The sequence below is a fragment of the Ambystoma mexicanum genome, chromosome 2q, assembly GCF_040938575.1.
Source record: "Ambystoma mexicanum isolate Mex_15411 chromosome 2q, UKY_AmexF1_1, whole genome shotgun sequence".
Taxonomy (NCBI): domain Eukaryota; kingdom Metazoa; phylum Chordata; class Amphibia; order Caudata; family Ambystomatidae; genus Ambystoma; species Ambystoma mexicanum.
The window spans coordinates 996,295,259-996,310,515 of record NC_090924.1 but is presented as its reverse complement, the minus strand read 5'-3'; the positions used below and the strand labels follow the sequence as shown (position 1 = coordinate 996,310,515).

The following is a 15,257-nucleotide window of genomic DNA, read 5'->3' as shown; positions in this document are numbered from 1 at the left end:
TCGTTGTCTCTTTTTCAGGTGCGGAAACTATTCCGAGAAGAGCTGTGGAACCGAAGAATGAGACTCTGGTGAGCTTGATGAGAGTTCTCTCAGTGTCCTTGTATCAATGCGCTCACTAACGCTGATGTCTTTTTTCCCCATAGGGGCCGGGGTCCGGAAATGCCTGGATGCGGCACCGACCCGAAACGAAGCTCAATCCAGAAGAAATCAGGTAAGTCTTTAATGGGCGTTTGGGTAATGTCTTTTCATGTGCCCACTAACGCTGATGTCTTTTTTCCCCATAGGGGCCGGGGTCCGGAAATGCCTGGATGCGGCACCGACCCAAAACAAAGATCAATCCAGAAGAAATCAGGTAAGTCTTTAATGGGCGTTAGGTAACGTATTTTCATGCGCCCACTAACGCTGAAGTCTCTTTTTCCCCTTAGGGTCCGGAAATGCCAGGATGCGGCACCGACCCGAAATGAAGTTGGAATAACCCAACAGGTAAGCTTTGTAATGGAAATTAAGGTTTCCTTGTTTTCTTTCCCCTCTCACCTTTATTCTTGTCTTTTTCTCCCTAGGCGCCGTGATGTGGGTGCGAGTCCAGATGTCGCCGTAGAACGTGGTGGTACCTTGTACAGGTGAGTGAGATGCGGCGCTGCAGCGATCGATGCGATGTGCTTTTAAATGGATGTCTTCCTTTTCAGGACCGTCGGCGAGATGTCTCCGGAATGCGGATTTAGCAGGTAAGGACTCTTCTTTACCCTTTTCTCTTCTCTTCTCTCTTTGCAGGTGTTCCAGGATGCTGGCAGGAGTGGCAGAAGACAGAATGCAGGAGCAAACACGGTGAGCGTCCAGCTGCTAGATGCAGAACAACGCGAAGCGTGAGTTGCTGCTTGGGCGTGGCTTAAATAGCCTTCAAAGTAGTTCCAGGTATGTATCCTTCCTCTCAGGTATGTATTCCTCCCCTGACCACACCCGTGTGGTTAAGTAGTTCCAAAGATAAAGCAGTCCCATTCAGGCCTCAGAAGGCCTGGATGTTGCAGCATGGTCTGCATCAGGTAAGTTAACACTAAGCACCTTTAACACAAAGTCCCTTTTATGAGCCTGGCGCCTATGGCGCCAGGACTGTGGCCCGATATGAGCCTGGCGCCAAAGGCGCCAGGACTGAGTCCAAAGAGCCCCTACTTGAGGCTGTTGTGACTTCCCTTGAAGACATGATGTCTGCCTCTGGGTAGCTGGGTCTTGTCTGGCTCCTTGGAGGTAGGCATCATGACACATTCATACCCCTCTTGAGAGTTTAACCTTCCCTCAGCCCGCATTCTCACAAAAGACGAGATCTTGGGGTTGTAATCCTCTGGTGTTACTGGGAAGTCAGGTGCAGTAATTTCTTTCAGGTCCAGCGGCGACCCGCCGGTATCAACGGCAGGGTTACCACCGGACCCATAATGAGACCCATTGTTTAGCTTATGTTGGCTGAACAGATGAAAGGGACATCATCCAGGATTCATTCCTCTATTCAAGCTAATACGTATATGGTTCAGCACCTCCTACGATTCCAAGAAGAATTCTTAACTTGTATGCTAATAATCAGACGGTGCAGTCCAACCCAGCAACCCTTTTGTTGGTGATATTGCAAAACCTCATCCACTTGTGGAGGATCTAATATCTAAGGTCAGCATGTGATAGATAGACTCCTTCCCTGCAGAAGTACAAGGATGACTAGCGGCTAAAAACTCCTACTCAGCCCTCACACTTCTACAAACCAAGAGTCAACTCAATCATAAAGTTAAAACAGGCAAAGTAGATTGATTCTCCTTGCCAAATCTTCATGTGGTCACCTTCTTGCAACTACTTCAACTATTTTGAAAAGGTATCTGTGGGATGTCATGATGTTTCTCAATCCAGTGACATGCTACAGCTGCATTTTAATTGTGAGTGCGTATGCGCGTTCCATCGCTCTTTGGATGGTCGCTTTAATCTTTTATGTTAACATGATTATGTAAATCTACATAATCTTTTCCGCAGATCTTGGGTGGTGAATTATATACTGCCTTTGGTTACAAACCCGCAGTTCATGCAATGTATGCATGGAAACGTGCTATTTTTTTTGGGTAAGAGGGGTTTCTTCGTTTTGCTTGTCTAGACAAGTCGATCTTTAAAATTAGCACTCCTCTTGCAAGCAAATACATAGCTACCACCTCAGGAGAAGCAGCATCCACACTCGTTTTATGGTAACCGAGCATGCCATGACATACGTTGTGGGCACACCGTTTTGTAACACTTTTTTATCATTGCACTGTCAGACTGTCAGGACAGGCCTTAGCCCCGACAGTGCTCAGGGCAAATCTAACCCCCCCCCCCAGTAACGACAGTGTGGGGGGCACTAAATTTGGGGCTGTACTGGCACCACTGCTACACCTGCAGAGGGCAGCAAGTCTGCCCCAATCTGGTGGAGCAGCCGTGCTCTATTGAAATGGAAAGCTGGAGCTGGGCACTTATCACTTAATTAGAGCGCTGCTGCTACACCAGCAGGGGGTAGTCTTACCCCTTGCTGGTGTAGTAGTGGCACTCTATTGAAATGGAAATCGCCCCACTCTCCTGCTGGAGTGCCTGGCACCAGCAAGAGAGCAGGCGCTTTTCATTTCAATAGGGCACCTTCACCACGCCAGCTCGATGGAGTCCTTGATAGACTCCCCTGAGCTTGCGGGACCGCGGTCTAGTGTGGCACCCTGGGCAAGCACCCGATTCACCCATGCTTAATGTAACGCCGTGTACAGTGAAATGCGGCACCTTTGCCAGGTTCACACTACATATATAGATGCATACTTTATTTCTACATTTTTCAAAGCACACTAATGAAGAAGTGACCTCATATCTGAAACTCCAAATTTCCTTCATTTGCATCAGTGCCATGCAAACATTTGAAAACAATGCAAGTGCTTCGTCATTATTGAATATCGTCTGATAACATTTTCACATGTAAACCTGTACTTTTAGTAAAAGACTCTCAGATATGATCACAATATAATATCTTTACAGCCAATGATAACATAGTTAATTGTCCTGTTTTTGGAGGGGGACATCATCAAATTAGACTTTCCTCCAGTATTGATCACAACACAAATTATGCGAAACACTGTCAACTGGAAAAATGCTAAAACCAGCGGCGAGTCATGCACTGATAAGCCTGCTACACTCACCAGAAGACTTGATCAGTACTGCCACATAGTCCTGCGTGTGGGAACTGACGTAGACAAGGACGCAGGGGGCCTTGCTGGTGCTGAAGCTGAAGAACAGCTCTTCCTTCTCAGGGCTCAGATCAGAGGCAGACAATGAGACCTGAGGGAGAGTCCCTGCGGCATCGCTTGGGCCGACCACTTTGGCTGCTGTTGCAGAATGGAAATTATACAGCAGCCATGTTCCCTCTTCAAAGTATCCGCCGACATCTTGGAACAAAAGAAAACAGAAAAATAATTAATCCACGCTTCAAGTCATTGCTAATGGTAGGATTTAGACGCTGTAGGGAAGCACAGGGGGTGGAAATGAGTTCTCGCGTTGATGAGGATGACCCTTTGGCTCCAGTCCAGCACATGGAACAATACCTGGCTAGAATAGAGGCATGTAATCACTCAGAAACAAGTGCTTGTGAAGAAATGATCCTCGTGTCTAATTTCCTGCTGTTACATAAGGTTCGGCCACACGTATGCCTATCTTTGCCTTTTACAGAATACACAGTGCATAATTACCTTCCACGTTAAGACGAGGACAAAGAGCTGTTCAAGCTCAGTCAGGCGCAGTCGTCCATGCTGTTCCAAAAACAACACATGATTGCGAAGTTCCAGTCAGGGTTGTCCAAGCCCAGGCCCAGGCCCAGACAGTCGGAAACATGTTGGATTTTCAGGAAACCCCTCATTAATATTAATTCGATACTTTTGCATACAATGATTCTAAATGTAAGCTCATTTTACCTCATGAATAATATTAGGTATATCTTTGAAACCTGTCAGGATTCTGGCCCTCGAGGTCTGGGGTTGGACAACCTATTAGGCCGGAATCTGGCGCACCAATGGTTTGCCTCCAACATTGGGAGGGACTTAGAAGGACGTGTGGGGGGAGGGGATCGACTGTCATTTTAAAACCCTTAAACGAATGTTGGGCATGTGAAAGGGAAAGGTGTACATCCCACACAACACAGCATCTTCAACATCATAACCAGCAACTCTGCACACTTCCCTGATCCATTCACGTGGTCGTCTAGATACAGCCAGCCCTATTTAGCTCTGAACCCCATCAAGGACGACACATCATAACATAACGTATGCACGCTTCCCTCCTTAATGGCATACATATTTTTTCAAAAATTATTTCGTTGAGATTCTTTATACATTTCATCTTAAAACGCCAATATCGGATTGCTCACTTTATCCCCGGGTATATATGCAAAGCAGCGCAGCTTTAGTTAAAATACGCCATTGGTCCGTACAGAGACACGGCAGTTTAGCCCTCCAGGGCGTCCGTCTTTGCGCGGATGTTTTCGTGACAAATTAATTGCCTATCTGTCTAAAACTATGAGGTCTCACCTTGGACTCCCACCCATCTGTTTCGGGGTAGCAAGTGCGGAGGTGATGACGCTACTCAGGATATACTGAACATCACTTCAGGGTCCAGGGAGGATAATACAACAATTCAGTTCTCAAGCAAAACCTGTTAGGCACCAAAAGAGGTCTTATTAGCGTCCTCCAAAGTGATCCATGATATATGCACTAGTTGTACCCAGCATATCACAGCTATCTGGCGCTCACTCTCCCCCTCCCTCCATCTCACTTTCTGTGACCCCTTTCCCTTTCCACTTGAGAGCCACTTAGTCTTCCATGTATTTGCTAGAGCCACCACAGGCGCTGCTGAGAGCTGGGCAGAATCCCTCACGCATGTGGTGGGGGCGGGGGGGGCGGAGGGGGTTTGCACAAGCAGCTATTTTGCAAAAGGTAATTATTTAATTGTACTACAATTGTAAACTGTCCCTTTTTTAAAACTGTGCAATGTATATTTCTAGTGATCACTTTCTCTATATATATATATTAGTGTTGTTATAAGAATATTACGCTTGTCTTACTGAGAAAAAAATATTATCAAACCCTAGAATAACCATATGCTTTATTTTCAGATACAAGGTTATTATTCCAAAATGGACAGTCTAATGCACTACTATTGCACTCTTTTGGAATGCTCTAATGCTCTAATGACAAAGAGGAATGGACCGAATAGCACTAGTGACAGTGCCAGCCTTCTTTGAATAAAATCAAAGATCATTTTGGGAATATGCTAGTGACCACAGATCTTTACATTTCATCAATATGGCTGTGATAAAATGGTTGTATGATTAAATCATTCAATACATAATGCACACTGGGCGTGGAGCTCATTTCATATTCGCAACACTCACCCTACATTAAAATGTTTGTAGAAGTCTGCATATATAGTGATTTGGACAGGGCAAATGCCTGTGACATCATCTACTCAAAAGGTTTTCTAGTTCATATTTATTTTCCCCACCTAGAATTGTAGTTCATTCTCAGGGAAATGTAGGCTGTGCACATGCTCAGTTCCTAAGGCATAGATGTTCTAAGAGAAATAAACGTGTACTAGTGTGAAAGCCCGTTTACACAGACCTTAGTGCGTTTCCTAAGGCAACAGCTCCCTCTAGTGGTGACAACAGGCAAAGCAGGCAGTTTTTACTATGCATGACTGCATCAGATAAACATATATCTAGTCTTTTATTATATTGTATGATATGATATATATCATAGGATGAAGGAGGAAGTGCTCCATGTCTTTCCTCTCTTGCAGTTTGCGTGCACAGTTTGGGAGGGGGCTCTGTGGTTGCCACCGCACATATCTTACACCCATGTTTGAAAAAAGTATCAGAGGAGCTACTTGGTGTGCTTTACATTACTAATAGTCCAGGTCACCCATGGTTCAAAATGAATGTCCACTTCAAATTGTACTAATTTATTTATGTATTCATTACATATTTGTAATGCCCAAACCCTGGGGTATCACAGCGTTTGGTACAGTAAGACACAAGTAAGTGGTACATTTGATGCAAGCATTAATCGTATTTTTGTCAAAAAGCCATGTTTTTTCAAGCTTTTTAAATGCTGTGTACGATTGTTACTTTCTGATGACTGCAGGGAGGGAGTGCCAGAGTGTGGGTGTGGTAACGCAAAAACGAATGCTTTCTGCTCTTTTGATCTTATAGCGAGGGGTGAGCTGTGAGATGCTGGAGCTGAATCTAACAAACTGACATTTCTGAGGGATACTGTTGTTAAGGTAAAGGGGTGCCTCTTTGTTATGGTATTTTTTTGTTAACTCAATTTGCAAAGCGCTCATTCACCCAAAGGCATCTTGGCGCTAGGAACACCCAGAAAGTCTAGCCATCAACCGGGCCTAGAAGAGCAGGGTTTTCTGAAGATGTCAGAATTCAGATGATTTTGGCTACGTCTAAGGGCGAGGGGCAGACCATTCTACAAACTGCCAGCAGCAATCGAGAATGCACACCACCCCCACCCTAGAGAGACGAAACCTAGGAACCAGAATTAAACAAGCACTGCCTGAATAGAGAGCCTGGCCTAGGAGATAAGGAGCAAACTTATTGTGAAGATAGTCCGCCCCCTGGTGATAATAAGTCACAGGTTGAGCCAGGAACAATGCATTACAGTAATCTGTTCGACTGAGGACTAGTGAGGCCACTACCATAGGATGCAGGCGACTAGGTATGAACGGTAAAATCTTGCGCAGTATCCGGAGGTGACAGTGACCAGTCTTACAGACTGCGCCGACCTAGGAGGCAATTGAAAGAGTTGCAGACAGAGCATTCCCTAACTTCTTAACCACTGTCACCGTCACTGGCAGAGGAAAGTCACTGAGTGCAGAAGGCCAGAAGGATGGGGTCGAAAGTGTAGGATAAGGAGGAGAGCCCACCACCAAGACCTCCATCTTGTCTCCATTCAGTTTCAGCCAATTGCTGTTCATCCACCCGCCAACCACACGGCCGTCAGGCACCAAAACATGCACAACGACACCTCAGCCTTGTTAAGATCTAAACGAACCAGGATCTGGGTCTCCTCAGCATATGAGAAGCAACGCAGGCCGAAGGAGCCAACAAGAGGAACAAGAGGCTGAATATAGATGTTAAACAGCATAGGGTACAGGGCGGAGCACTGAGGAATGCCACAAGCCAGAGAATGGGAGGGGGAGAAAAAAGGAGGGAGAGAGAGTGTTTGGCCCCTTCCATCAGGAAGGAAGTGAACCACGCCTTGAAAGGCCCGGAGAGACCCACCAGGACCAGGCGGGACAGCAGAATAGAGTGCTCGACAGTGTTAAATGCCACTAAAAGATCTAACAATATCATTGCATCCCCACTGTCCACCAACTTGGCCATTTCATCAACAACAAACACTAGGACACTCACAGAGCCACGTCCCGGATGGAACCCTGACTGAAAGGGGACACGGAACCTATAAGATTCCAAGAAAGAAGAAAGAAGAGGACATACCAGGGCTTCCAACAGTTTCATGAAGAAGAGCAAGAGGGAGATATGGCAGCATTTTGCAGGGACGGAAGGATCCACTGATGTTTCATTTTAAAAGGGGAGTAGCAATGGCCTGTTTAAGCTCTGCTGGAATTCAACCTGATTGAAAGGAAAGATTAACTGCTTGGGAAACACAGGCAATCATGCCCGACATGATGTATGTAAGGATTTAAGCTTCATGACGGCCTTACCCACTGTTTCATTAGTAAACATAGGGAATTTTGACCAAATGTACACAGAACCCATCTTTGCCTTAGCAAAATCCATGCAGGTGTTTTAGTAGTGAAATATTGGACCACTGAATCACAAAGCAGTTGTGTAGGAGTAACCATAGGAGTAAGATTAGCGGTGGAAGACATATAGATACACCTGTAGGAAATAGTCTGAGTTTTAAAGTCAATCCAGAAGTTTGATTGGTAGCCAGTGAGCCTCGCGTTTGGTTGCCAAGATGTGGTCTGATCGTTGTTGTCCAAGGGCGATGCGCAGGGCTTTACTCTGCGGAAGTTGAAGTTTAGCCAGATTAGCTGTTGAGGTGCACATGAGGAGAATGTTACAATAATCTAGTTTGGAAAGAATAAGTGGCCCTCCAGTTTTGTATGGTACTGTACACTGTGTTAATTATGGCAGTGTCCAGAGAGTAGTCACCTGTCATGGGGTGAGTATTTGGGTGTCATCTGTGAAATTGGTGTAGATAATCCCCAGTGAGTCTAGGATGGCAAACATGTGATTAGTGTCTGTATTGTAAGTGTGAGTGAAAGGCAGGAACCCTGTGGGACACCTAATGGCGTGAGGATGGGGTCCACCACAGCCTCACCAATGAAATCTCTAGTGGTGCGTTCGCTGAGGAATGATTTTATCCATGAGGTGGCTTCAGGTGAGAAAGTGAAGTGATGACTGAGGTGTTGGCATAGGGTGTTGTGGTCAACTAGGTTGAATGCTATTGATAAATCTAATAAGAGGAGGATGCCTAGGTTGCCTGAGTCTCGGATAATGTCCATTTGAATTTTCAGGTCCAGAAGGGCTGTTTCCATACTATGTTTTGGACGGAATCCAGATTGTCTTATTCCGAGCATGTGGTTATGCTCAAGGAATTGTTGGACTTGTGCGTAAGCTAACCGGTCAATTATTTTGAGCAGAAAAGGGACAGTGGTGATTGGGCGGTAGTTAGTAGGAATGGAAGGATCACTGGAGGGCTTTTTGAGGAGGAGGGTGACCCAGGCTGCCTCGATATTTGAGGAAACTATGCTGGCCAAGAAGGATGCATTGGCAAAGTCGGTGATAATGGGGGCCAATGTAGGAGCGCAGAGCTTCACTATGTGAGCTGGCATGTGCCACCTTTGCAGTTCGAAGGTTTTAGTGATAGAATGGTAGAACCTGCTTTTGGGTGACTTGGTTGAACTGGAATGGCTGGGGAGATGCAGAGCAGGCCATACTTGGGAGGTCAAGTATGTTCTGTGTCAGGGCTATAGCTGCGAACTGGCTTCTTTTGCACTCATTTTAGCAAAGAGTGTCTCAATACTCTGTGATAGGGCTTCTTGTATCATAGTACACCAATCTTTGTCCGTATGGTTGGTAGGAATAATGGGGATGGGGATCTCAAGTTGTCTCAGGATGGAGAATAACTCTTTAGTATTGGAGCCTGCATTAGATATTCGCACATTGTAGGAGTTCGCTTTGAGGGCAACTACCCCTGCCTTGTAGGAGTGTGAGGCATTGGCGAGGGATTTGCAATTGCTAGGGGAAGGATGCTTTCTGTATAAGTGTTTGAGGGCTCTTTTGTTCCTGCGTAAGCGGACAAGCTACTCAGTAAACCAGACATTATTGGGCTTGTGGGGTTTGGGTATTTTAGCAATGATAGGGGCATGCTGGTCCATGGTGTGGGGGAGACAGGCGTGGTAGTGGTTTGCTATGTCATAGGAGTTTTGTTGGTGGGCAGTGAGGAGGAATTGAGGGAGACTAGGAGTGTTGGCTTTAGTGCCTCATATGTCAGTCTGCGGGTGTTTCGGACAGGCATTGGGTTCATTGTGGGTGAGTGCGCAATGTGAGGTGTGGCGAGGGTGCGATTAAAGTGAATTAGGTAGTAGTAAGACCAAAGCTTTGCACTAATGGTCATGATGTCAATGGTAGCATTGGCCGTGAGGATCCAATGCAGGATTCATCTTTTAATGTAGGTAGGAAAGTTTATCAATTGGCTGCAATTCATATCCTCTAAAGCTAGTGCTAGAGTGGCTTTAGTGTCTGATGCGTCATTGAATCCAAGATTGAGGTCACCCAGGATAATGAATTTGGTTGTAGGTTTCATGAGAGGCATGATCAAGAGGGGGATGTCAAGGTCAGGGCGATTAGAGCCATTGGGTTGTCGGAAAAGCAGAAGCAGGTTATACGTGGTTTGGAGATTAGTGGTGCGCTTGAGTAGCAGCATTTTGAAAGCAGGGATCGTAGGAATGGGTGAAGATCTGATCTGCAAAGAGGATTTGGCTATGAAGGCTACAACTCCACCTATGGCATTAAGGCGGTCCGCCCTAAAGATAGTATAGTTAGCGGGGATGGCTAGGGAGACAAGTGGGCCTGAGGCACTGTGGAGCCAAAATTCTGTGGGGGCAAGGATGTCAAGGTGGTGTTCCAATAAGAGGTTGTGAGTGTCAATAGCAGGTGCTCCTAGAGAGCGTACATTAATTAGTGCACATTTTAGGACATTGGGTTGTTTGTTTGGGGATTGGGGGCTGCCGTGGGGCACTGACTGATCTGCATCAGTAAAGGGCAGTAAGGGGGAGATGGTGCAGGTGCTATATCTAGCATGTCTAGCAACCCCTAGTGAAGGGTACATAAGCTCAGGAGTAGGAGGCACCTGAGCGGATGGTCTGGCTCGAAGTCTGTAAAGTCAGGAGGTTCCAATGCAGGGCAGGGTGGCTCCTTTATGGTAAATTAGTTGCCTTGGGGTGGGTGGCTGGCTGTTGGCCTGTGGGGATAATGATTCTAAAGCAATAGTGGGATAGGAGCGTGATGCAGAATTTGGCAGTAGTGTAGACCTGATTAGGATCATGAGAGCAGAGGGTGCCCTCAGGTGGTTTGACATTTTTGGAGATGGTAAGGGACGGAGAGGTCTGTTGCCCTTGGTAATAATGACATTAGAGATTTTCTTGGTTAGGGTTGTATGAGGTGAGCTCTTGGGCCTTAAGTGTTTGGTGCATGCAATTGTAGGGTTGGATGAGGTGTCAGGCATGTGCAGGAATGGTATGACCATTGGTGCTGCAGATGGACTGATTGTTGCATTGCACTCTGGAGCTAGGGCGCTAGGGATGTAAGCCTTCAATGGAGTGGGAGCTGTGTAAAGTTTGGCCGGAGCCTGGAGCTCTGCAAGTTTGTTGCACTTTAAGGAGGTGGCAATGGGAGATGGGTAGATCTGGGAATTAGTTTGTTGGTATAGGCTCCATATGAGTGGCAGGATTTGTTAGCGGAGGAAAGAGAGGAGGTAGGATGCGGGGGTTGGTCGCAAGGGTGGATAGATGCTGGGATTGTCGGGTGGCTATGACGTGAGGTAGTGCAGGGAACAGCAGTGGCAGAAATCTTGTAGGCTAGGGTAATCAAGGATGGAGGTCTGAGTTTGTAGATACGTGAAAGTGGATCACTTTGCATTCAATAAAGTCATCATACTCCTTACTTTGGAGAAACATGCTTAACACTTGTCGTGGGAGGTGGGCGCATCATGCAGTGAAGTGAAACAGGAAAATTGCAGGATCATTTTAAGAAGGAAGCCCTGCACCAGTGATGCCATCAACACCCGGACAGGCCCAGACAGGAGTCTGCATGTCCCTAAGTAGAAGGCCCTTTGTGAGGGGCCGCCGTCACCTGCTGGATCCTTGTACCTGGGGGCACAGAATTACACGGCATCCAATCCACCAACATTAGGGGCGGGACAACAATTTTTCTAGTCCCAAGCCTCTTAGTTGAAATCACAGCAGTCATAAATTATGCAACTATGCATATGATCACACTGTACTACTACTACCATCATTAAGAATCTTAAGTCCTAGAATAATGTTCCTTCACAAGTGACAAATCTGTGTATTTTTAGAACTCTGAGCTATCAGTTCAGGAGGGCCTCTGAGTAAGTGCCTTCCTAAAGTGCCATGAATACACATACAATAAAACAAAAGGAGCGTATATTGGCATGCAAGCCCTGGTGGAAGAAGAACATTCACCAGTTATCCTAGATGAGAGAGAACATTCACGTCTAACCAAAGCTCCAAAGAGAAAAGGCAATTACAAGAAGGCAGCCTGGGTTTTTATTACCTCTGCTCCTTGGGGCATGGCACTATATGTCAGAGCATGAGAACGCTGGGGAGTGCATAGCAGTCAAGAACCAGTGGGAAAATTAAGCCAATGTGAACAGGTCTTGGAACTCAATGTATACACAAGAACTGGGAGGTTCCCCACCAGTATTGATAACACTCTGGCAGTAAATACTATGTCAAGTTCAGGTACAAGTCAAAAATATATCTTGGAATCTTCATGTCCGCATGCACAATCTTTATTAGTTTTACTCCTTCATAGGTGCTTGAGTGGCAGAACCAGTGGCCAATGCATTTTGGACCAATCGTCCTTCATCAGGGAAAATTCTACAAATAATATAAAATTGGTCCGCTTCCAACATCTCGGCGCGTTGCACTGCCCTTTTTCCTCAATGGCACAATTCCTGACACTTTGCTTTTGCCGTTCTCTCCATCCTGGAAAGCCCTGTGCTGCCTGTTGGGGGGCGGTCCTGAGCCCCCCGTTGCGTTCACGTAAGCCCCAGCCCCGAAAGGAGACGCAGACACAGCCTTTCGGTTCGGGCTTCCCGGTCGCTCTGCTCGCGGCTGGGAACGCCCCTTTATTTATACACTAGGCGGCGGCGTGCTACGTCACGCCGCCGCGTACGCCCGTCACTGCGGGCAACGCCACACTCCTCCTTTTTCGGGAGGAACCACAAAACAATCCTTTTAATGATCATTGTGTTTTAACACACACCACTATGCTACAAAACCCCACTGCACACCCAACACCCCTTTATTTTCAACCACCCGGATCCCTGCGTCACAATTTACACAGTGTCCAAGAACATACTCGTTGAGGTAAGCAGGTTTCCCTCGCCCAGCCCTCTGGGGGTACCTCCTGCCTACCTCCGGCCCGCGGTGTCCCTCAGCTGCGGCTCCCCGGATTGGGGAGTCTGGGAGCTCGTCCCAGAAGTCACCGTCGCCGGGGTCCTCTGGTGGGTCAGGTTCCGGCGGAGTGTCAGTCCGGGGATCACCCAGTTTCTTGAAAAAACTCACATTCCGGGTAACGGCAGTTCGCCCATCCGAGGACGTCACCATGGACCCCTTGACGGCCACCACATCCAAAGGATCGGGTTCATAGGGAAGCGAGAGCTTCCCGTGGGGGTGTCGGTTGCGGACCAGAACTTCGTCTCCCGGCTCCAACCGTTGGGGCCGGAGACCCCGTCGTAGGTTTTCCTGGTCAAACCTTGTTCTCCTCTCCGTCGCAACCCGCTGATCCTCAATCACTCCCGGTTCCTTCTCCCCCACCTCTGGGAGCAGACCCCGGGGACATCTTTTGAACAGCGCTTCCGCAGGAGCCACTCCAGTTGAAGCATGCGGGGTGGTTCGATACACCCGCAGGAATTGGTACAGGGCCCGTTGAAGGGGTTGACCCTGTCCCTGGGCAATCCGGAATGTCTTGTTCAAAGTCCGCATGAGCCTCCCTGCGTCGCCATTAGCTCGGGGCCACAGCGGGGACACCTTTCTGTGCTGCACCCCGCAGCTCTCCATTAGCTCGGAGAACCGCTCACTTTGGAAGGGAGCCCCGTTGTCTGAGCACAGGGTGTGGGGAAACCCGTGGGCTGCAAAGATCTTCTCCACCGCCACCACCACATGCTCAAACGCCACAGACTCGACGAACTCCACCTCTGGATACCTGGAGTACTCGTCAACAATGGCCAGGAAGTGGGTGCCCACCGACGTCGATCCAAAATCCGCGTGGACGACCTCCCAGGGCCGGGTACCTCGAGGCATCACTTCTATTTCGGGCTCCCGTTGCAGAGGAGAAGCTGCCTGGCACCACACGCATGCCGCCACAAAGTCATCAACCTTCCTTTCTAGTTCTGGAAACCAGACTTTCAGCCGGAGTCACGCCTTGGTCTTGGCCGCGCCTTGGTGTCCATGGTGTGCCAGGGGGATTACCTCCCTCACTTTTGACAGGGGTACGACAATCCGGTCACCGCGGAGCAGAAGGCCGACTCCGAAAACGACAACTCATCTTTGACCTTCCACAGCTGTTCAAGCGTTGTCTTGGCCTCATGCGTCCGCCCGGCCACCGCCTCAAGGACGGACTTCCAGGTCCCGTGTTGCATCGAGTGCCTTAATACTTGAAAGCACTCATCCTGGGCCGCCGCGGCCTCCAGCTCCGCCAGCGGCATCGCATTTGGTGTGGCCGCCTCTACCACCATCTGCACATGGTTGTCAGCCTCCTCCTCACAGGCATCGTGCCCCTCTCCCCCGCGCACCCCCGGGTGGCAGGACAGGTAGTCTGCCGCATTGTTGGCCCCAGGCCGGTACACCAGGGTGACAGAATATTCAAGGAGGGCGAGCATCCACCTCTCAATCCTTGCTGGCGGCTTCGACGATGACCCCACCAGAATCGGGAGCAGCGGCTTGTGATCGGTGACCACCGTCACCGGACGACCCAGGACATAGAGTCGAAAATGTCTGCAGCCCCACAGCACCGCCAGGGCCTCCCGCTCGATCTGGGAGTACCTCTGCTCAGTCTCTGATAGTGCCTTACTGGCATATGCCACTGGTCGAACTCCCCCGTTGCTGTCCACCTGAGTCAGCACGGCCCCCAGGCCAAAAGGAGTGGCGTCAACAACGATCTCCGACTCCAGGGCTGGGTCAAAGAACGCCATGGTGTCTTCCGTTGTGAGGGCTGCTTTGATGTCCTCGAAGGCGGCCTGCTCAAGTGGGCCCCAGTGCCACGCTGACTCTTTCTTTGTCAGCGCCCGGAGTGGTTCCGACCTGGAGGCGAGGTTCTGGATGAAACGTCCACAGTAGGTCACCATTCCCAGAAAACTCCTCACCTCTGACACTGACTCTGGGGGCTGTGCCGCCTTAATGTCCTGGACCTTTCTCGGATCAGGCGAGACCCCTCCTTCCTTAAACACGAACCCGAAGAATTCGATGGAAGTACGCATGAACTCGCACTTTTCCTTATGCAGGGTAAGGCCCAGAGATTGGAGTCGTTCCAGTGTTTTGCCCAGCCTCCTCATGTGAGCAACTTCTGTTTTGGCAAACACCAGGATGTCGTCGCTGATGTTGAGGACACCCTCGAGATCTGCCAGGGTGCCCCTGATGATGTTCTGGAACACCTCTGCCGCAGATGACACTCCAAAACTCAGCCTTTTGTACCGGTACAACCCCCGGTGGGTGGTAAACGTCGTTATATACCTGGACTCCGGGTGAAGGACGACCTGATGGTAACCAGCTCGGAGGTCCAGTTTCGAGAAGAACCTCGCCCCCTGCACTTCCGAAATTATGTCGTCGATCGTGGGAGTGAGATGCCGCTCCCTCTTTATTGCCTTGTTGGGGAGCCTCATGTCGACACAGATGCGGACCGCATCAGGCTGCTTCGGCTTTCTGGCCACCACGATCGGAGA

The 15,257-nt window shown here is 48.6% G+C and overlaps 1 protein-coding gene across 3 annotated transcripts in view; it reads right to left on the bottom strand.

Moving 5' to 3' along the window:
- CNTNAP2 (contactin associated protein 2) overlaps positions 1 to 15,257 on the bottom strand; it is a 3,301,953-nt gene that overhangs the window by 306,146 nt on the left and 2,980,550 nt on the right. For all 3 annotated transcript variants that reach the window (XM_069648309.1, XM_069648308.1, XM_069648310.1), the window contains exon 19: positions 3,183 to 3,428. In XM_069648309.1, coding sequence (XP_069504410.1) covers positions 3,183 to 3,428 — 246 coding nt within the window. The remainder of the gene's footprint in view (positions 1 to 3,182; positions 3,429 to 15,257) is intronic.